This window comes from Heterodontus francisci, chromosome 18 (genome assembly GCF_036365525.1).
Source record: "Heterodontus francisci isolate sHetFra1 chromosome 18, sHetFra1.hap1, whole genome shotgun sequence".
NCBI lineage: Eukaryota > Metazoa > Chordata > Chondrichthyes > Heterodontiformes > Heterodontidae > Heterodontus > Heterodontus francisci.
Genome location: NC_090388.1, coordinates 68,493,325 through 68,515,767, shown reverse-complemented (window position 1 = coordinate 68,515,767; position 22,443 = coordinate 68,493,325). Strand labels below are relative to the sequence as shown.

Genomic DNA, 22,443 nt, shown 5'->3' with positions numbered 1-22,443 from the left:
ATGACAGGTGAAATTGTGAGACTAGCTCAGAGGAAAAAGGAAGCATACATAAGGTCTAGGCGGCTGAAGAAAGACGAAGCTTTGAAAGAATATCGGGATTGTAGGCGCAATCTGAAACGAGGAATTAAGAGGGCTAAAAGGGGTCATGAAATATCTTTAGCAAACAGGGTTAAGGAAAATCCCAAAGCCTTTTATTCATATATAAGGAGCAAGCGGGTAACTAGAGAAAGGATTGGCCCACTCAAGGACAAAGGAGGAAAGTTATGCGTGGAGTCAGAGAAAATGGGTGAGATTCTAAACGAGTACTTTGCATCGGTATTCACCGAGGAGAGGGACATGATGGATGTTGAGGTTAGGGACAGATGTTTGATTACTCTGGGTCAAGTCGGCATAAGGAGGGAGGAAGTGTTGGGTATTCTAAAAGGCATTAAGGTGGACAAGTCCCCAGGTCCGGATGGGATCTATCCCAGGTTACTGAGGGAAGCGAGAGAGGAAATAGCTGGGGCCTTAACAGATATCTTTGCAGCATCCTTAAACACGGGTGAGGTCCCGGAGGACTGGAGAATTGCTAATGTTGTCCCCTTGTTTAAGAAGGGTAGCAGGGATAATCCAGGTAATTATAGACCGGTGAGCCTGACGCCAGTGGTAGGGAAGCTGCTGGAGAAGATACTGAGGGATAGGATCTTTTCCCATTTGGAAGAAAATGGGCTTATCAGTGATGGGCAACATGGTTTTGTGCAGGGAAGGTCATGTCTTACCAACTTAATAGAATTCTTTGAGGAAGTGACAAAGTTGATTGATGAGGGAAGGGCTGTAGATGTCATATACATGGACTTCAGTAAGGCGTTTGATAAGGTTCCCCATGGTAGGCTGATGGAGAAAGTGAAGTCGCGTGGGATTCAGGGTGTACTAGCTAGATGCATAAAGAACTGGCTGGGCAACAGGAGACAGAGAGTAGCAGTGGAAGGAAGTTTCTCAAAATGGAGACGTGTGACCAGTGGTGTTCCACAGGGATCCGTGCTGGGACCACTGTTGTTTGTGATATACATAAATGATTTGGAGGAAAGTATAGGTGGTCTGATTAGCAAGTTTGCAGACGACACTAAGATTGGTGGAGTAGCAGATAGTGAGGGGGACTGTCAGAGAATACAGCAGAATATAGATAGATTGGAGAGTTGGGCAGAGAAATGGCAGATGGAGTTCAATCAGGGCAAATGCGAGATGATGTATTTTGGAAGATCCAATTCAAGAGTGAACTATACAGTAAATGGAAAAGTCCTGGGGAAAATTGACGTACAGAGAGATTTGGGTGTTCAGGTCCATTGTTCCCTGAAGGTGGCAACGCAGGTCAATAGAGTGGTCAAGAAGGCATACGGCATGCTTTCCTTCATCGGACGGGGTATTGAGTACAAGAGTTGGCAGGTCATGTTACAGTTGTATAGGACTTTGGTTCGGCCACATTTGGAATACTGCGTGCAGTTCTGGTCGCCACATTACCAAAAGGATGTGGATGCTTTGGAGAGGGTGCAGAGGAGGTTCACCAGGATGTTGCCTGGTATGGAGGGCGCTAGCTATGAAGAGAGGTTGAGTAGATTAGGATTATTTTCATTAGAAAGACGGAGGTTGAGGGGGGACCTGATTGAGGTGTACAAAATCATGAGAGGTATAGACAGGGTGGATAGCAAGAAGCTTTTTCCCAGAGTGGGGGATTCAAATACTAGGGGTCACGAGTTCAAAGTGAGAGGGGAAAAGTTTAGGGGGGATATGCGTGGAATGTTCTTTACGCAGAGGGTGGTGGGTGCCTGGAACGCGTTGCCAGCGGAGGTGGTAGATGCGAACACGATAGCGTCTTTTAAGATGTATCTAGACAGATACATGAATGGGCAGGAAGCAAAGAGATACAGACCCTTAGAAAATAGGCGACATGTTTAGATAGAGGATCTGGATTGGCGCAGGCTTGGAGGGCCGAAGGGCCTGTTCCTGTGCTGTAATTGTCTTTGTTCTTTGATAGAGGCCTGCGACCCGACCCGAACCCGACGGGACCCGACAACCTGTGTCTGGTTCGGGTTGGGTCGGGCCCATCTTCTGGGGCCGGCTTTCAGGCTCAGGTCCGGTCGGGCCGAGTCCAGATTGAGTCAGGCCGGACACACACTGTAAGTGCTCTGCTGGTCTGGGACGAAACTGAGTCTGCGCAGTGAGCGAGTGACGTCGCTATGATGTCTCGCGCATACGCTGCAGCTTCCTACAGGTTCAATGTCAGGAACATAAATAAAGGGATGGTCTGGTCAGGCCGACTAGTGGCGGGTTTGAGTCAGGTTGGGCTCGGGGCAAAATCTGAGGGACTCGGGCCGGGTCGGGCTGTGGCCCGCTGTGGTTTGGTCGGGTTCGGGTCGGGTCCTTTTTCCCGACCTAAAGCAGGCCTTTGCCGAGTGGACATCAGAGACGTCGATGTGGGGAGGTAAAGAGTGGGGTTGGGTGTGGAATCCAAGGCATTGGTGGGCGGAGGAGGTCAGAGGCTTCTGAGGAAGGTCGGGGGGGGGTGGGGGTTTTGGAAACCTCGTGGGGAGGAGGTGCAATCATAGGCCTGGGAAGCAGGGGGGGGTCAAAAGTCTTGGTGACAGGGATCAGAGGCCTCCGTGGTGAGAGATTTGCGGGATTTGGAGGACTTGGCGGGGGGAAGATAGGAGGCCACAGGAGAGGTCAGGGTAGGGTGAGCAGTGGCCTTTATGGGAGAAGGTGGGGTCTCAGGCCTGGGGAGGGGGAATTGGATGTCTTGGGGAGGGTTGGGATGGGGGAGAATGGGTGGGCCACAGGGGTGTCAGATTGCGGGGGATTGTCTAGGCAGGCATGAGGCCCAGTAAATTACAAATGGTGACTAAAAATGAGGTACATGGAAGTGGGCGAGATGGGGTGGGATTCAGACTTTTAATACTTTAACCAGGCCCCCCACCCCAGCCTATATAAACCCACCTTTTCGGGGGGGTTAAAATTTCCCTTTATGCTTCCAATAACATGAAGGAGGAAAGAATTGGCAGCAGTAAAAGAAAATAAAAATTACAGGTATGAAGATTGACCACCATGGTAAGAATCCTAAGACTGCATACAGTACAACAGATGGGAACATAGTGTATTGTGGGTGCACAATATCATCAAACAGTTTTACCATTGATCATTCTAAGGCCATCATTGATTGTTTTTGCGCCCCCTCCCCACCTAAAACAGTCCACTATCTTCTATTCTCTGTCAAGATGGTTCAACTATAACTGTTATTACCGATGTACCTATTAAAACACTGAGAGTTCTGCAAAACGTTTTGGATCAGAAGTCCATTTTATTGTGTCTTCCACTGTGCATGCTCAGTAATATTGGAATGTACAACTCTGCAGCACAATGACACAAATTCTTTCTGTTACAGATATGCACTTGTTTGGCCACTGTCCAGCTCATGATGAATTTTACCTAGTTGTATGCAGTCACTGCAACCAGGTAGTCAAGCCACAAGCTTTCAATGGGCATTGCGGTAAGCTACAGAATAGTTCTATGCAAATAATCTCTGCAGAGGTACATCTTGCTGGGTGTTCACGAACATATATAAGACTCCCTGTGTATCATGAGCTGAGTTGAGATTTGGGTCTACTTGATTTAAAGTACCTTTCTTACTCATTCTGCATCTGTGAAGAGGAGGAAAATAATGAAAGTTCTGATCTTTGATCCCAGTCAGGCCAGATTATAAAGGTATCGAAACAAAGAGACTGAATGGTAAATTTGAATACATTAAGTTTTTTCAAAAACAAAATGATTAGACATTTATATATTTTCATTTAGGGTTTCTAAATATAAAGAAGGTGTGAAAACACTTTCCATTGTTAAGTTTACTAAGGGTCGTATATTTATAATAATGCTTGGTGTTTATTTCAAATTCGGTAGCACACTTAAATAAGAATTCTTATCTATTATTGTCTGAGACCTGATCTATAAGCAGTGTCTACAGTATAGGCAGTGCTGTTGAATAATTAAATATATTTAGTCTAACCTTTCTAAAATTTAACAGTTGAATAAATGATCATCATGAAAATTTTAGCATGTTTTTGTGCAGTTGTCTGGTTACCTTTGATGTAATTAAGACTCTGTTTTGTACTGATGGATTTTTTTTTGTGTTTGAATATTTTATTATTGAACAATTGATCCAATCCAGTGTTTGGGTTTGGCACTATTATCAACTGTTTTCCTTCTGAGAAATCTTATGGAGTTCCATTGTTGTTGGTCTAATTTACTTGGTCACTGGTGCTCTTGCTTCTCGACCAGACAACTGTGGGCTCTAGCCCCTTCCAGGAAAATTGAAGTCACTAGCAGCACCTCAGTGCAATGTGAATGTGAAAGTCTTTGGGATCAGGTGGTATTGATGGATGATGGAAGATTATAATCTTCAAAGAGTTGTGATCGCTCCCATACAGTGGCCAATGCCCCCAAATTGAAATCTTATCAGGACCACATTTCCTTTACCTCCCTCCTACGGGGGTACTGTAAATGAAATGTACCCGTTAGTTCAATATCAAACAATCTTTATTTTCTATCAGAAATTTGTAGCTGATTGTTTGGACCCTTTGGATGAGAAAAGGTTGATGTGCAGTGATGAAAATATCGCCACTTGCTGCTCAAGTATATATTGAGCACCTTGCACATAGTGCAATGAATAAACTCTCTTGTTTTTCATCCAATAAATGTCAGTTGACCAGCTACTAAACTGCAGAACAAAATGTTGAAACAATGTCAAGGGCCTTGTGAAGAACAGGGTATGAACAATCAAATTATCTGTGTACTGTTCTGTATTTGGGCTGTACCAACCAATTTGGTAAGCTGATGACTTGCTTAATATTTAATTTGATGCCCTTTCCAAAAATTGAAATTTGAAACTGATCAGACAGCGCAACTTTTCTTGTATAATTAATAAATGCACTTTTGCTGATTTATAAATCGCAAAACGCATAGTGTAATTATTCCTTCTTTGTGGCACAATTTTGCACACAGTTTTTATAATTATATTCATATAATGACAGCACACAGATAAAATCTTTCTCAAGTGTTTCTATTGAGCAATAGGACAATGTTTTATTCCCTTGGCAGGAATTAATCAAAATGGACATTCTGAGGTAAAATATATAGCATTTCTTGAATTACTATAGGGTAGAAATTGATATGATCAAATGAATGCTTACTTTACTTGTACGATTATCCGTTGTCCATTATTTTAACACATACGCGTTTTAAGTCTCTGCTGAAATACTGGATTTAAAAAAATCATACAACATTTTATCTGCTAATATCAGCAACAAGAAATTCTGGCATTGTAAGCCAACAAAATGCACACTGATAGTTGTATCCCAATGCATAGTTCCTGGATTTTGAAGAAATATTCTTAATGCTGTTGACAGTAATTGCAGAGACAACAGTAAAGCTGAGGTTGCTTAAGCCATTTTACTTGCGCTTGGTCTGCTAAGTTTCAACCTGAGTTGGCCTCGGTTGCAGTTAGTTCACTGAGAGGAAAATAGCTGTTAGCTTCTCATAACTGGGGTACACAGAGGAAGGAATCTTTCCTTCTAGGTACCAGAGCTGAAGCATTGAGAGTCATTTATTAACATTTCAGTCATTCAGGATTCACAATGCCCCAAAGGAGACTGAAAACATTCCAAAAGATCTTTTAGTAGGAATGTTTTTAAATCTGTCATTTCATGTGAAGTTGTGCATTGATACCATAGAGTTATGAAAAACCAAAGCTCCACATATTAATGACAGATCGTTTGCCATAGAGTGGAATATGTTGCAAATACCAATAGAAATTGTCTGGAAGAATAAGATATTGAAAGGAGGAAATTGAGAAAGACAAACACAATTGGTAGTTTGTACTGTTTGCCGCTGTATTTAGTGACAAACCTAAATGATGGGTTGTGCCAGCAGTCTTGCACTGGTTCTGTAAGGTTGTTTTAGTCTATATAATTCAGTTGGTAGATTATACAGAAATTTCAGCAATTTATTTTTCAAATTTAATTTAGGTGTTTGATGTGAGGTAACAGCAGAGTTGATCCTTGAGCATGGAGGTTTTAAGGTATGAAATGAGTTTATTTTGCAACTCAGTTGTAGGGAAGAACGAGGCTTAGGTGTTCAATTTTGCTTAGTTGTTCAATTTTGCTTAGTTCAACTTGCGTCTGTTTGGTTGAACTTTAACGAAGCCAGTCTCTGCACAGTGTTCTTTATTTTGAAATCTCAACCTATTCTTGAAAGAACTTCATCTGTGAACTGTGATATTAAATTCCTAGAAGCACTGTTGCACACTTGACCTTTTACATGATCTTTTGGGATGTTAGTAAAAGAAAAGAGTGAGTATTTAAGTCTGCATAAATCAATTATGGATGATCCTAGTGAATCTGGAGAAGTCTGCACCTTGAACTCCTTCGACAAAAGGTCAGTTTTTGAGTCTGTAATTCGGCAGGTCTTTACAAGAAGTAGATTATGAATTTATGGCAGCTGCCATTAATTCTTGCCTGATCCACTTCCTTGAAAGGGCTGGCAAAACCCGAATCATTCCACAGGCTATACTACATATCTTTCCAACTCTGTTCTTGAGCACTTTTGCATGTGTCCAGAAGACCAGGTTGAATGTTCGCAACCACCTGCAGCTAGAAGTGCTGAGTAGCTGATCCATCTTGGCCTCCTCCTGAGATCCCCACCATCATAGATACAGTGAGAGGCCAATAATCTTCAGCCAATTCGATTCACTTCATGTGATATCAAGAAATGGCTGAGCACACACTAAATACAGCAAAGGCTGTAGTGGTGAAGACTTGTGCTCCAGAACTAACCATGCCTCCAGCCAAATTGTTCCAGTACAACTACAATACTGGAATGTACCTGACAAAGTGGAAAATCGCCTGGGTATGTCCTGTCCACAAAAAAAAAGGACAAATCCAATCTGGCCAATTACTGACTCATCAGTCTACCCTCAATCATCAGTAGTGTCATGGAAGCTATCATTGACAGTACTATTAAACGGCAAGTACTCATAAATAACCTGTTCACTGATGTCTAGTTTGGGTTCCGCCAGGACCACTTGGCTCCAGACCTCATTCCAGCCTTGGTCCAAACATGGACAAAAGAGCTGAATTCCAAATGTCAAGACAGCTTTTCTCAGAGTGTGGCATCAAGGAGCCCTGGGAAACTCGAAGTCAATGGGAATTGGGGCAAAAGTCTCTGCTGAAGTTATACCTAGCATAAAGGAAGATGGTTGTAGTTGTTTGAGGATAATAATTGCAGCCCAGGACATTGCTGCAGGAGTTCTGCTGGGCAGTGTACTCAGCCCAACTATCTTCAGTTCCTCCATCAATGACCTTACCTCCATCATAAGGTCAGAAGTGGGGATGTTCGCTAATGATTGCAGTGTTCAGTACCATTTGCAACTCCTCAGACCGTGAAGCAGTACCTGCCTGAATGCAGCAAGACCCTGACAACATTCAGGTTTGGGCTGATAAGTGGCAAGTAACAGTTGCGCACACAAGTACCATCTCCAACAAGAGAGAATCTAACCATCTCCTCTTGACGTTCAACGGCATTATCATTGCTGAATCCTCCCGCCGTCAACATGCTGGGGGTTACCAGTGACAAGAAACTTAACTGGACCAGCCATATAAGTACTGTGGCTACAAGAGCAGGTTAGAGGCTTGGTATTATGTGACGAGTGACTCACCACCTCACTCCCCAAAGCCTGTCCACTATCTACAAGGCACAACTCAAGGATGTGATTGAATACTCTCCACTTGCCTGAATGACTGCAGCTACAACAACACTCAAGTAGTTCGACACCATCAAGGACAAAGCAGCCTGCTTGATTGGCACCCCATCTACCATCGGTGCACCGTGTACACCATCTACAAGATGCACTAGAGCAACTCCCCAAGGCTTCTTCGACAGCTGGCGAGAAAGCACATTAGTACTCTTGACAACTGTACAATTTAAATGTGTTTTGCTAAAACTTTGTGCATATCTTCTCTTTAAGCCATATCAAGCATACTTGTCCGTGAGATTGGGGTGTGTTTTGTGTTGGGTTTTTGTAATCAAGTGATTGGTCAATAGATTGATTTATTGGATTGTGTATATTAATAGTTATATATATTCTGGATACCATGATACTCAGTACTTTTGTTACTGAGTCATTAAGAAATTTTAGATCCTAAATGTCAGATCCATTCAGAACACTTGCAACCACTTCAAAAGTTGTCATTTATCCTGTTTCCCTTAGTGGCTTTAGTGCCACTTTTCATTCTTTCATCCAGAATCACTCTGAAGAGGACCCTTTAAGTGATGTTTCTTCTTCCAGTTCACCAGACACATTTTTGTAATTTTTTTTTGAATAGATGAAAGCATACAAGGTTTGTTGCTTATATATTTTTAGGTCAGTTGAAGGCTAACTGATCTCGCTGTTAGGAGTTCCACTCACTTGGCAGGGAGAGGACTGGTTGTCTGAAGCTTAGGAAAAAAGCTGAAAATGACTATTTTTTTATTCATTGGTGTTTTACGTTGCACATGGAGAGTCGAGATCAAGTCTAGTCTTCAGCTAAATTGGGGTGGGGATTAATAGAACAGAACGTGCAGACTTCATTCAGCCCCCATTTTAATGTTATAAGTTCTGACCTTATTTTCATATATCCATTATAAATTGCTACATTCACGTAACATATTTACATAGACAGTTTCCATTCTATGTTGTAATTGCACTCTCCTGCTAGTGCTGGTGTTGCAGCAACTCTGTTGGATGCAGGATGTAATTACAGGCAGATAAGTTTACATAGCAGCTTCTATTATAAACTCAGATGTAGCAGTTCATAATGGAAAAAATTGATAGATGCAAATATGAAAGGGTAGAGCTTCCACTTGAGGTGCAATTGGCAATCCGGGCACAAATTGTGTTCAAAATTGCAACTGATACCGAATTGATTTTATGGTTCACGGGTTTCTGCTCAAGCTTGTTTGCATTATCACAAATGTAAAGTCTTCCGTGCACTAACACAATTGGGAAGTATTTTTCGAACGCAATTTGTTTTTCTTCTATTAAAAAATATTCCTTGATATACTTAGTGGTAATCTAAGTGATGCAGTTTTATTAATACAGCTGAAAATCACAGATAATGCAAGCTGGAAATGTGATGGGTGCTTCTCTCACTGTGAAATAACCAACACTCCTTCAATCTACTGTAAATATGGCCTTTATTTGTTTCACCTTTTCTCTTTTTTTATCTCACTTTTCCCTTTTTTTATTTATATTTTTCTTTCTCCTCTCATCTTTCCTTTCCCTGTCCTGTTTTGTTTTTCTTACCCCGTGCTTTCTAATTTTCCTTCAACAATCTGCCTGCACATCTGTTGAGTTTTCTTTTGCTTCACCCCCTGTTAATTTCAAAAGTGAATGTTTACTATTTCTATGAATACTGGGAACGCAATGTCTCTATAACACTTTTTGTTTTTCTGGCACTCCAGCCAGAGAAAGCAGAAGGATCCCTGAAACTGGGATTCAGTGATACACTGCAGGTGGGAGATCCTGATCTCCTGTAGGCAGTTTGCTTCATGCAAGAGCACATAGGCATTTTGAATACCCTTGGACTATATATTTTTTTGTAACTTCTTGGTGGTGTCTTTTTTTGCTTCCAGGACAGTTGTCAATTTTCATTTCATTTACAGATTAAGAGCCCTGTATCAGATTACTTCTTCATTTTCCCGTGTACTGCTCTTAAAATTTCTGGAATTTGCTGTTAGGCTTTGAGTTGTATCTTTTGGGTCATACTTTCATTGAAGGTTAGTTAAATTTGTGTCCGTTGAAACAAATGGAAGGATTCCCTATCGGGTTGTAACTTTCTTAAGTGATTATTCTGTACAGGTACTAGTATAAAGATTTACAATGCTAATAGAATCACTATTGGATGGCTTCCCATTATTTATATTACTTTCTGATGTGTTGCAATTACCCAGCAAGATTTAAACACGAGCTTTATATTACAGATCTGATCATAATTTGAAAACACAAACAACACTTACATTTGCATAGCACCTTTAGCATAGCAAAATAATGCTGTGTTTTGTTAGATAATTAAAGGAAATTAACTTCAGTTAGCTGGCAATCATAAAACTTGATAGAATTGTAGTCTATAGTTTTAGTGACTTAAGTTTAGAATGCTGTATGTGGCCACCAACAACAGTTCTTGCAATTTTCACCCATTTTTGGTAATTCAATTCTAATTTTATTTCACTTGTAATTATGTGACACTGTTGATCTTATTTCTGAATATACAGATGATGGTAACACTGCTAAAAATAGGTTCATTACCTAAAATATGGTTTAAAAAGAAAGTTTGCCATTCATGTTTCCTTATTAGACTCCTTCATGTCACATGATATACTTAAGCGACCCCTCTGCGGCCACATCTATACATCTTTGATATAGGATTTAATCCTTGCTTGTCACCGGGTCAGTCGACTTTTGATGATGGCTTTGTCCTGGACCAATTCTGGAATGAGACTTTAATCTTTCTGAGAATATCTCATACACAGTCAAGCTGCATTTACAAAATGAACTTTTAGGTGAGTGTCAGACCTGTCGTCTGGACCATGCTGCTCATTGGGACAAATTATCCATGAAGACTTTGCCAGGCCTTCTCTTAACAGAAGCACTGAGCGATCTTAATTGATGTCATCCCAGGAGGATTCAAGCATCATCACTTTGGCAATTAATTGCATTTACTTCATCAGTACCTCTAACGCTGCAGTCTTCCAATGGCGGCAGCAGCAGAACTACCAGCCATCATTTCATCCCAGGGATTCCCTTTCAAGAATTGTGCCGTCTGCGATTCTACCACCCCAGGATATCACCACTCTTGGGTTCTAGCAGTGACAGCAACATATCTGCATGTGAAAGGACCATGCATTTACACGTACCTGTCACAGTTTTGTGTCAAGATGGAACTAGGAGAGCTCGCTGAAGACCGTCTCTGCTTTCTAACAGTAGGTAAAAGTTCCAGATGGAAACTTTCTGCCCTTTGCATAAGACTTAGATTCCAGAATGTCTGAGAGAGTTCTTTTTTAAAAGATCTCTCTTTGCCAGGCCATTGTTTTCAGATGCAAAAACTCAAAATCCAATCAAAGTAACCGACCAGTACAGTGGCCACAAATTGTTCTGTCATGGGATTGTACTTCATCTGCACCAGCTTGTAAAGAATGGAGCAGCAGGACCAATGTGGGAACAGGTATATAGTTGCTAACCACCACATAATAATTACAATACATGACGGTGTCTATTCTGACGTGATGAAATGTTATATCTCAAAATACTTCAAAAATCGAATTACTGTTGAAATACAATGGATGTTATATAGGCAAATATGGCAGCCATTTCATATTAGCAATGTTCCACGAGCAACAACGAGATCATTAATCGGATGTATCTGTTTTTGCCGATACTGGTTTATACTGGTTATATTTGCCTGTCCACCAAAGCTCCTCAATCTCGTCTGCTCCTTCCATGACAACATGCACTGCACTGTACAGTTTGGCTCCACTTCTGACAGTTTCGGAGTGAAGAATGGAGTGAAACAGGGTTGTGTCCTAGCCCCCAATCTGTTTGGCATCATCTTCTCCATGCTCCTGACCTTCGCCTTCCCTGCAGATATGGAAGGAGTCTTGCACACTAGGTCAGACGGCAAGCTGTACAGTCTATCAAGGCTGAAAGTGAAGACAAAAATGCGTCATTTCCTGATCAGAGAATTCCTCTACACTGATGATACTGCGCTAATCGCTCACACAGAAACGCGGCTACAAAGTCTCATGGATTATCTCTCCCATACCTGTAACTTGTTCTCCTCGATTATAAGCTTCAAGAAAACTGTGGTCATGGAACAAGGTGTTGCATCCCCATCCCTGATCACATTAAATAACACCCCTCTGGAAGTGGTTAGCAAATTCTGCTACCTTGAGTCCATGGTGACAGATAATCTGTCCCTTGATGCAGAACTTGATACATGCATAAGAAAAGCAGCTACTGTCCTGCAAAACAAGTGCATGGGACAATACCAAACTGACCTTGGGACCAAGCTGATAGTTTATAAGACCTGTGTTCTCAGCACCTTGCTGAATGGCTGTGAAACTTGGGCGACTTACACCAACCAGGAAAAGAAGCTCAATAATTTCTATCTTTGCTGTCTGCGGTGCATTATGGGTATATCCTGGCAGGACAAAATCACAAATGTGGCAGTCCTCTCAAAGGCAGAGCTCCCAAGTGTGTTGGCACTAATCAAACTGAGGCGGCTTCAGTGGATCGGACACGTCCACAGGATGGAAGACAGTTACATGCCCAAGGACCACCTGTATGGTGAGGTAGCCGGAACCAGACAACCAGTGGGGCACCCAAAGTTTCACTTCAAGGATGTTTGCAAGTGTGTCATGAAGGCCCTAAATGTTGACTATCGCACGTCAAAAACAACAACTCACCGTGTCACTTGGCAGCTTCAGATGCAGCACTTGCTGCAGAACCTGCCTCTCAAAGATAGGCCTTCACAGCCATCAGCAAAGGTGCATCGAGAGAAGACACCCCACCTAAATGGATGACTTGTTGCGTGTCCATCATCTTTCATAGATGGAAGGATGCCAACCAACCCTGGTTGAGTCAGGAATATTGGACAACCGACCATACTGTTTTTCAGATAGTGACATGACATACTTGATTTTCCTCAGAAAAGACAAATTAAAGATTGGCTTAATGTATTCCCGGATGATGACATCACCAATAATGCAGCACTTCCTCACTTCTATACTGGAGTAGTGAGGCCCAAAGCAGAACCTTCTGACTCAGAGGTGAGAGTGCTATCAGCTGAACCAAATTGACATGAGAGTATGCGGACATATAGTCTTGTGAGATTGGGGTTGGGGGGCAGTCTAGGTGGCTCTTCAATATTCTCATCCCTCCAATATGGTCATTCGACCCTTTTGTGGACAGATGACACCACAGTCATCAAATTAATGTTACTAGGATGGTCTGGAGGGTGAGTACTGGTACAGTGAGCTCAGGGTGTATCAGGAATGTAGATAAGTATAATGACCCTCTGAAGCAAGAGCATGCTTGTGCCTCATGACCTGACTGCCAAACAGGAAATGGAGTTACCCACTGCCACGAAACATTTGAGAGGCTGCGACATCACAGCAGAAACTACAGACCCCTGTGACTTCATGACCTGTTTGTAATTCACCATTGGAATGGCAGCATTGGAATGAAACCTATTCGACTTGAGTAATGTTACTTGAATAGAGTATGAACGGGTTGGTGTGGGGCAGGTGCCCTTTTGTTGATCCATACTTACTTTCTTAGACCTCGGGAGGGTTTGTTTCAAAGTCCGTTTCTTTACATTTCAAGAATTTTCATGGAAATAAGTAAGTAGAGGTACTTTTAATACCTCCCCAATGACTGTACAAACCACATATAATGGGTAGCTGAAATTGATGGTGTTAAAAATTATTTTAATGCAAAATTAGAGGAATTGGTTTTTCAAAGTAAATAAAACATACAGGTAATCAGAACTAGTGCCAGGATGATTCTCACCTGGGATTAATGGATTTGCTACCAGAACTTTATGAATATCGTATGTAAATTTGAAGTGTCTCCTGACAACGCAGAGCGTTCACAGACATCATTAATGCGTCCGAACATTTGCTAGTATGAATGCACGTATGCGCACTGGCGTCACTATGCAATGATGTCACATGTAATCACCTCTGAGCATTACCTCACCCGTCAATGGCTGTGATCGCCACCTCCATTCCCCCCAACAGTACCCTGATCCCTCGTGCTATCCCTGCCTCAATCAGCGCTTGCTGCTCCATCCTGCCTCTCTGCTTCTGCCCCTCACCAACCCCCCCCCCCTCCCCCCAAACCCTCTTGGTTGCTTGCTCCCTCTTTGCCACTCCTCTCTCTGCCTGTCCCCTCCCGGCCACTCACTCCCTGCCTCACCGCTTCCTCCTCCTCAGCCGCTTGCTCCACTCTCAGTTGCTCGCTTCCAGCCCCCCCCCCCCCCCCCCACACCATCCCTGCCGCTTCTCCGGGCGCTAAGGCGGGGAAGCGAGCAGCTGATTGGGGGAGTGGGGGTGAGGGGTGACGGGGCGAGGTGGGGAGCGAGCAGCCAAGGGGGGGAAGTGGCAAGGCCGGAGGGAATGGTAAAGAGAAATGGCGATGGTGGGACGGAGCAGAGTACTTTTGGGAGTGGGATGGAGGTGCCTATTGTGACTATTGAGGGGGTTGGGATTTAATTTGGTTTTTTGTGTCATCTTCGTTATTGAGATGTTGCAGGCAGAGATGTTCCAGTCAATGAGGCTGCATTTGTGCATGTGCCAGTATGGCACCACCTAGTGGTGTGTTGTCTGCAAATGCAGCCATATAAATTAGCTGTTGATGGAAAACCTGTTTCTTAAAAACATGTCGGGATCTTAACTTGATTATTTCTAGAATCTGGGAGAAAGCTATAAAAAAAAAAGTGAGTCGGTCGCCAGTCAGGTAGCTGATGGGATCCTGCAATGAGGAGGTTACAACTGAACTGATTGGGGAGAAATGTTAAAACCAATGGCATTGTTTAAGAGCTGCCTTTGGAGGCTTCGGAGGGTGCAGGCATGGGGAGAAAGATTAAAATGTGTCAGGTTTTGATCAGCTGGAAGAAAGGAATATATACAGAAGCACCCTGATAAGGCAACAGAAACTTCATGCAGTGAAAGAAAAAAAACACTCAAGGAACAGGAGACTCAATCTGTCCTGGACTGATAGTGTTCCTCTAAATTTTCAGCTTCTCTTGTCAACTACCACACTGCATAATCCTAAATGCTGCACCTTGAACACCACCTCATCAAAGTTTTGGAAAATATTTAAATAAAAGTTACTTGCTCCTATCGAAGAGAAGCCTTCCTCCTGTTATTGATGGTGTAAGTGCTATTTTGCTGCAATATTTGATGGAATACATGGTTCTTCCTTTTCAGGAGACTCTCGAACCTTAATTTTGCCTTGCAGAAAAGATCTATTTTCTAGAAAAGATGGGGGGGGTGGGGGCAGGAAACTGGTTCTGACCCATATTGGGCGAGGGGGCCACGTTTTGTCACCTGCCTGCGCCTGTTGTCATTGAGACAGGCAACACACAAACTTGGTGCTGCCTTCTCATTTACCTTCTTGTAGCATAAGTCCGAGCGGGGCCTGCGCTGCTGGCTGCCTGAGCACTCGGCAGGAGACCGAGCAGCATGTGCTAATAGCACGTGGTGCCTCCAGCATTCTGTTCTTAAAGGCAGCTTTTCCCTCTTAAAGGGAAACTGCACTGATTCACAAGAGGCTGCTGTTGAATGCTATTGCTGTAACTCTAAGCAAGGAAAATGGTATATCAGGGTAGAGAGGGCTCCCAGGTTAATGGATGCAGTGCTGGAGGTGATCAGGAGGGAGGCCATGTTTCTACTGGGGGCCAGGAGACCCTAAAGGAACCCCTTCTAAATGGAATGGGAGTAGGTGGCCAGGGAGGTCAATGCAAGGGGTCTGGCCCTGACGACCTGGCAGTAGTAGCCCACAGGTGGTCAAGGTCCGTGAATGCATCTTCACATGACATCTCCTACTCACTGCACCACTAATCTCTGCTGCTCAATGCACCCTCATCATTCACCCATCAGTCCCTGGCACTCAGGACTCACGCCTAACATCCAGATACTCCATCTCACCCTCACACATTTCAGTGATGTTAGCCTCACACCCAGCTCTCGCTGCCTCCACATACGTTCAGCTGTGGCAGGCACATCACCCAAACACAGTGCCGCACAGTCACTGACTTTCTGCTCTCTCTCTTGCAGGACAAGGTGGCACACAATAGAAGGGAGCAGAACAGAACCAGTGGGAGACAAGGATGCCTACAGTTCCTGTGTCCTATGGAGGAGGTAGTTCTCCGCATCATGGGCTGGCTGCGACAGAGCCCATGGCATCCAGCGTTGCTGAGGACATTGAAGTTGACGGTATGTTCATACCTTATGCCACTTCTCAACTCCCGGTGCAACCTCGTACTGCTGTCTGGCATGAATTGCAAACTGCTGATGATGTGACCATGGACCTCTTGTTTACTACCCACCTCCCCTTTCCTTACCCAAACCTTCCCCTTTCTTATTTTCTGCTTTCCGACACCCAAGAACTGTCGCCTGCCCAGCCACACCACACCCAGGAGGAAGGGAGAGTAACACCACAGCACTAATGAAGAGGCCCTGTCATTTGATCTGACTCTCAGCCACCAGCTCAGATACTGGCACTGCATGTATTTTAGAGGTTAGTATAGAATTGGGATCTGCATGTGGTGAGTCACTGGGCAAGAGTGGGCTGCAGCCAGGCCAGGCGAAAGGTTTGTTTGTGTACCAGCTCCCCGGAGGGAGAGGTTGTGGCTGCTACAGGGGACTCGGATAAAGACTTTGATGGGGTTGTATACAGAAAAATTTTGATGAGGATGCACATCAAGATGCTGCTGCCAGCCTCCTGTCTCTGTCAAGGAGCATGGAGGAGTCCTGCTCCAACCTTGCATTGTGCATCTTGCAGAGCTTCCCATCACCACCACGTCCACTCCATCTCCATGTCGTGTTGTATAGCCGAGGCACTGCGACTACAGTCCTCATAACAGTTGCAGCCCTTATGTGGATAAGTCACCAAATTCTCTGCTCACCCTGTGAAAATGCATCAGAACTGCTTGACAAATGCAGCACTTCACCGCAATACTCCACAATATTTTCAGAGACTTTACAATAGTTATTTTCAGTTATTTAAAATCGGGTACTCACAGGTGGTGGACTAGACAGTCTGATTAAAAGTGCTTACTTTTTTATGATAAACCCATTTACAAACTGCACCAGGTTGCCACTCTTAAATATATTAAGGAATAATATTTAGTGAAATTTTTTTAAAAATCTGTTCTATAATGCTATCAGATTGCGCTGGTTCATGCAAGATATTGCAAATGTCCATTAGTTTAAGCAGAAGCTTGAGAAAACAAACCACTTATGAAAATTAGTGCCATTTGTGCTCAGATCATCGATTGCAACCAAAGCAAAAACGTAATTTGTGCTCTTTGTTCTGTTCCAAAAAAAATTGGATTCTATTTCGACTTTTGGACAATCAATCGATGCACTGACCAGCTGCCCATACTGGTGGCGAACATATCCCTGCTATGTTGAGGCCCCAGCCTTATTTAAATCTAGCAAGACGCTGCAGGGTGCCAAACAGTCAAACCAGGCACAGCCTCATCCTGTTCTTCCCCAATGTTTGTAAGCACGATTGTTCAGCTAGGGGTTACTGATGATGATTAGGAGTGCAGAACACTGAATTATTTTCCCTAAGCCTTGTTCACTAAGGCCAATTCTAGCATCCCAGTTATTGCCCTGGCTGAGATTAGCTACATCAGTATAGAGCTAGTGACCCTTTTGGTCTCCTTTGCCTAGTGATACTGAATTGTGATTTATTTACTGGGCTGTTGAGGGGTCTTCTCTGACATTTATGAAAGGTTTTTAACGTCTTCTGTGAAAAGCATTGATCCATTGACTTTATGTATGTTGCTGAGAATTTTCTTCTGTAGTTCAGCATTTGGGTGATGTGGTTATTCTCTTAATCAACTCAAACAGGCATCTTCCTGCGCTTCTGACATATCAGCTTTTGAGGCAGTGGTTATATTGAAAGCAGCCAGGCAGAGAATTTTTATTGATATTATCTTCCAGCAGGGAGTTACACTTATGAAGTTAAAGAATCTGTCTAGTGTAAGTTCTTCGTCAAACCTACTCATTAATTGGAGGAAAGGGGAATTTCCAGTCATGAATTTGCAGTTGAGAGACTTTAGAATTTGTTCACCAAAATTGTGATTCAATGATGGTTGGTAGTTGAACAGTTATCTAATTTTGCCAGCAACATGTGTTATCCTGTTAACAAAATGCTGCTTTTTAATAAAAAGCAAATTGGGATCATCAGTGCTGCTTGTAGCTAATAGACTTATTTCATTGACTCTGTGTTTAATTGTATGCAGGTGGTGAGCAATAACCGGGGATTCACTTGCACCCCTATAAATAGACACCGACTGAAACTGTGGTTGTTGGGTAAGGAAGTGTGTGCTTATAATCTGTAACTAAATACATGCTAGTAAAAGTGTGTCAAGATTGGCTCCAGTTCTCTGGTTTTCTGGAAGATAACATGTTTGACCTCACAAATAGTGTTTGTGCATAAATCAACATTGACTCAGTTTGTGAAATTTGGTTCCCAAACAGTGCAAGTGCTGTTTGCTCATTCATCACTATACTCCAACCATGTCTGTTACTTTCCTAAAATCTCCCCCTTCAACTGCTAACCATCCATCCCCAAAAAAGCAGATGTAACTTCAATGTACCAATGCTTGTGTGTATTTATTTAACAGATACATTTAATACAAACAGTACTGCCAAGCTTGCACTTGGTAACAGATGTCTAGCTGGTCATTTCCCAAGCAGTGGATCTGAAAAGATGAAGAGCAATATCCACAAAATTTATGATGTGTGTCTCTTTGTCATTACCAGGTATGAGAGAGAAGACTTATTACAGTAACTGTGCAGGAATCAATAACTTCTACAGGACTTCTATTTATTGAAGCTAAATTATGACAGGTTCTTTGGGAGGTCTTGCCACACCAGATTGTACAGCTTCAACAAATGGTTGGCAGATTTTGGGCCTTTAGAAAGCCTATCTGAAGTCAAGAAGATAAAGTATGAAGTCTCATTTGGAAAGGAAATATTAGGGTCTAATTTATTTCTTTACATGCAGGTTGAATTTAGTGATAGGTGGTTCATGTCAAAACTGAGTACTGCCAAAGTGTTTTTTTTCAGTTGTTGGAAAAAACAATGATTTTGCTAATCATGGGTACAAATTCCTTTCTCTGAACAAAATTTCATGACTTTGTTACTGGGTTGTTGCTTAATTTTAGATAAAGTGCATCCTCATTTCTTCATAACAGTGATGACGGGTGATGCTGGCTGGTGTGGCTATTTGCCATTGCTGTGGGTGGGTTTCTTTGCCATTAATATTCCTTTGTGCTCTTGCATTTGGACAGCCCTGAGAGTTTGGTTTTGTATGCATGGAAGAAGAAAATCAGATTTAAATTCGTTGATGGGATATAATAGAAAATTCATAATTCAGTGATATGTGGAAAAGGGTTTTGAAACCAGTTCAGACTGTTGAGATGAAGGTTGTTGTAAGAGTCCATCATCTTGGGGCAATTTGAATGAGTTCTGGTGGGCTTGAGTTCCAGTGAAATATCGCCTATTACATGACCCTAAATTGGCAGTTTTACTCAGAGAGCAAGAGGATAGGTGCTGTGAGAGATAGGAAGGTATTTGCCCTGAGGTTGGAGTTAAGGCATATTATTTTACCAGTTTGAATAAAATCTGTGCTACATCTAACCGAGGAATGCTTAATGGTTGAATTTGGTATAAATGGTGGGTAAGTGCTCTAACTTCATCAATGGCATACCTCGCATAATTTATAAAACAGGGCAGGTTGGGTATTTGCTCTAGGATATTGACTCAGCAGTCTTGAGTTGTTGTTGCATTGGTGAGTTGCTACACTTGCTTGTGACCACATTGGATGTTCTTGGTTCGAAGGGCCAATTTCACAGCATAAATATGGAATTTATTGAATGTGTTTTTTTCATTTTGAAGTTTTATATATTCTTCAAGCATCCCTGACATGGTAATCTTGGAAGAAAAAACTGACAATGTTGGTAACACACAGCAGGAGAGTTGTAAAGCCTCCAGGATTGACCTGGCGTATCCAAGAACTGCAGATTAATTTCACGGATGGTGCTGTGAACAACCCAATGGAAAATATCATAGAGGCATTAAATTGTGTTACTTCTCTTTGCTTTGAATATTTTCAATTATTAGTTATAATTGGAGCTGGAGAAATAGGCTGTTTGGGCGTTTGGTGAGAAATCATGTGACAAAATCTCCAGGAAAATATCCAGCCAGAGTTGGCAGCCCTACGCAGCAAGCCAGCATATACAAAGATAAGATTAACATTTCAGGTCAAAAACAAAAAGTGCTGGAAAAACTCAGCAGGTCTGGCAGCATCTGTGGAGAGAGAAACAAGGTTAATGCTGCTTCTCTCTCCACAGATGCTGCCAGACCTGCAGAGTTTTTCCAGCACTTTTTGCTTTTGTCTCAGATTTCCAACATCTGCAGTATTTTACTTTTATTAATATTTCAGGTGTTCCCTTCATCAGAAACTCAAACTTGGTGCAGAAATTGCATGTCCTTTATCTGTCAGCAGTACTGATGCCTCCTGTGACCCCCTCCTTGCTCCAGCCTTCTATAAAAGCTCAAGACCTGTGCGGTAACTCTCCAGTTTTGAAAAGGTTCTCCAAATGTCACTGTTGTTCCCGTGTTCCAGAGCCTGTTCCAAATTTTCAACAGGTTTTAGAAAAAAAGAAATGGCACTTTCAGCTCTTTAAAATGCTTAGTTATACTTAAATCTTGCATCAGCCTCTCTTTTAGTTGTTTCATTGTGTTTGAGCTTGACATAGGTCAAATCCTCCTTGTTTTAAGTTTAGGACACAAATCATTTTTAACCAGTCAGGTCAAATTGCCCTATGTGGGCACAAAATGCACTGTTGTTTAAGTATTTGTTAGAGTTCTACATCCTTTTGCCTTTGGCTGGCCTAATCTATAAAGCAATAATAAATAAGTTTCTTGGGTGATCCAACAGGGATTTTCGTTGCAACAGTCTCCCCTTTTTTTTAAGAAAAAAATGTCCTGCTGGGTGATATGTATTTTCTCTCAAGATACAGAGATTGGTACTTTAGCATTGCACTTATAAAATTCAGAGTTCAGTATTCTGGTTTCAAGCAGGGTTTCAGACTGTATCATGAGGAGGTAATATAATTACAGCAGGAGACTCAGATCTCAGATGCACCTTTTTTGCCCCCTACTGTTGCACCTGTATATTTGGAATAAAAAGTGACTATCTAGGTGAAGTCTTAATTTTGTTATTCAGACCCAGCAACCAGCGTAGCCCACTAAAGAAAGAAGCTTCCTCACCCTCTGGCAAGCTCCAAGTATTTTAGAATTTTTACATAGCCATGTCACAGTTTTATGATTGATAAATAAAATAAATCAAACTAAAAACAGTATTTCATACAGAGACGGACAGTATAAAGAATTGCCAATATAAACCAGTAATTGAGAGACAGTGAGACCAGATTAATTTCTGCTCTTGGTCCATTACAAGTGCTCTTAACCTGATTCAGAAGTTAGAGATAGGAAACCATAATTCTGTGAAGCAGGCAAAAGTGCCAATAATCCATGTTAGCTTTTGAAGATTGATATAAGAATTGTGTTTCCTCAGTTGGTTAAATTTGCTTGGTCATTTTCTGTAATGTAGGATTAACAAAATGGTGTATCTAAGATAAGATGAAAGTTCTAAAACCTTCAGCCACATGAAGCAGGTTTATTCTGGTTAGAACTAGCCTATTTTCTTCCTGGTTCTTGAAGATACCTGTCAATATAGTGTAGCAACCAGCTATTGGATCAGCCCCATTTGACTAATCAGAAGAGAAGAAAATGGGACTTACAACTAGAACCTATTGTTTACCCTGATCAGTCAGCCTCCAAATTGTTCCAGCCTTCATCTGTTCAAGTTGGCTTCTCTTCCTCCATAGGGAGCAGCTGAATGTATAGATCAGTTTTCAGTCTTGTGCGGCCTATAGTTTTAAAGGTACAGTACATTCTAGCATAACTATGTAGAGTTTTTCCTCATTGAACCTTTTTCCTCTATTAGGAAAGGGACATCTAAACAAAATTATTTACCAAGTAAGCAAAGCTTACCCATGGGCTTCCTGTGAGTTAGGCCATCTAATTTAGTATGGTTCAACCTACTTAACCTAGTCATCCATTTTAGTCTAAGGCATGTTTGGACATTTTCAATGTAGGTAGTTCCCATCTACTCCATGTGCTTTCAAAGTGCTCTCCCCTGTTAATTCCTTCCTGGGAGACAAATTTGGAATGCTCGTTGGGTTCAGGATATTTTTAATTGCCGCCACCTTTTCATCTATTCACTTTTTGCCGATGTTGAGTAGTAGGCAATCACAGATTATCTCATCCCAAGGTGAGCGAAAATGAATTGCGGTACACAATTTTTTTAATGATCTGTTTTTGGACTCTGACAAATCTGCATTTATTGTCCATCCCTAGTTGTTCTGAGAGGGTGGTGGTGGGCTGCCTTGAGTAGTTATTGTTTTTACAGTTTTTGCATGGCTTGCTAGAATACTTCAGAGGGCATTACAAGCCAACTGTGTGTGTGACTGCCCAGGTAGTTATGACAGATTCCCTTCACTGAAGCACTTAAGGATT

At 42.2% G+C, this 22,443-nt stretch overlaps 1 protein-coding gene across 7 annotated transcripts in view; it reads left to right on the top strand.

The window, feature by feature from the left end:
- The window catches only part of LOC137379700 (ataxin-7-like protein 1), a 269,395-nt gene that overhangs the window by 57,245 nt on the left and 189,707 nt on the right, over positions 1 to 22,443 (top strand). For 5 of the 7 annotated variants that reach the window (XM_068050925.1, XM_068050924.1, XM_068050923.1 and 2 more), the window contains exon 3: positions 3,416 to 3,520. The exons of the other annotated variants lie outside the window; for them this stretch is intronic. In XM_068050925.1, the coding sequence (XP_067907026.1) occupies positions 3,416 to 3,520 (105 nt within the window). The remainder of the gene's footprint in view (positions 1 to 3,415; positions 3,521 to 22,443) is intronic. 7 annotated transcript variants of the gene reach the window in all.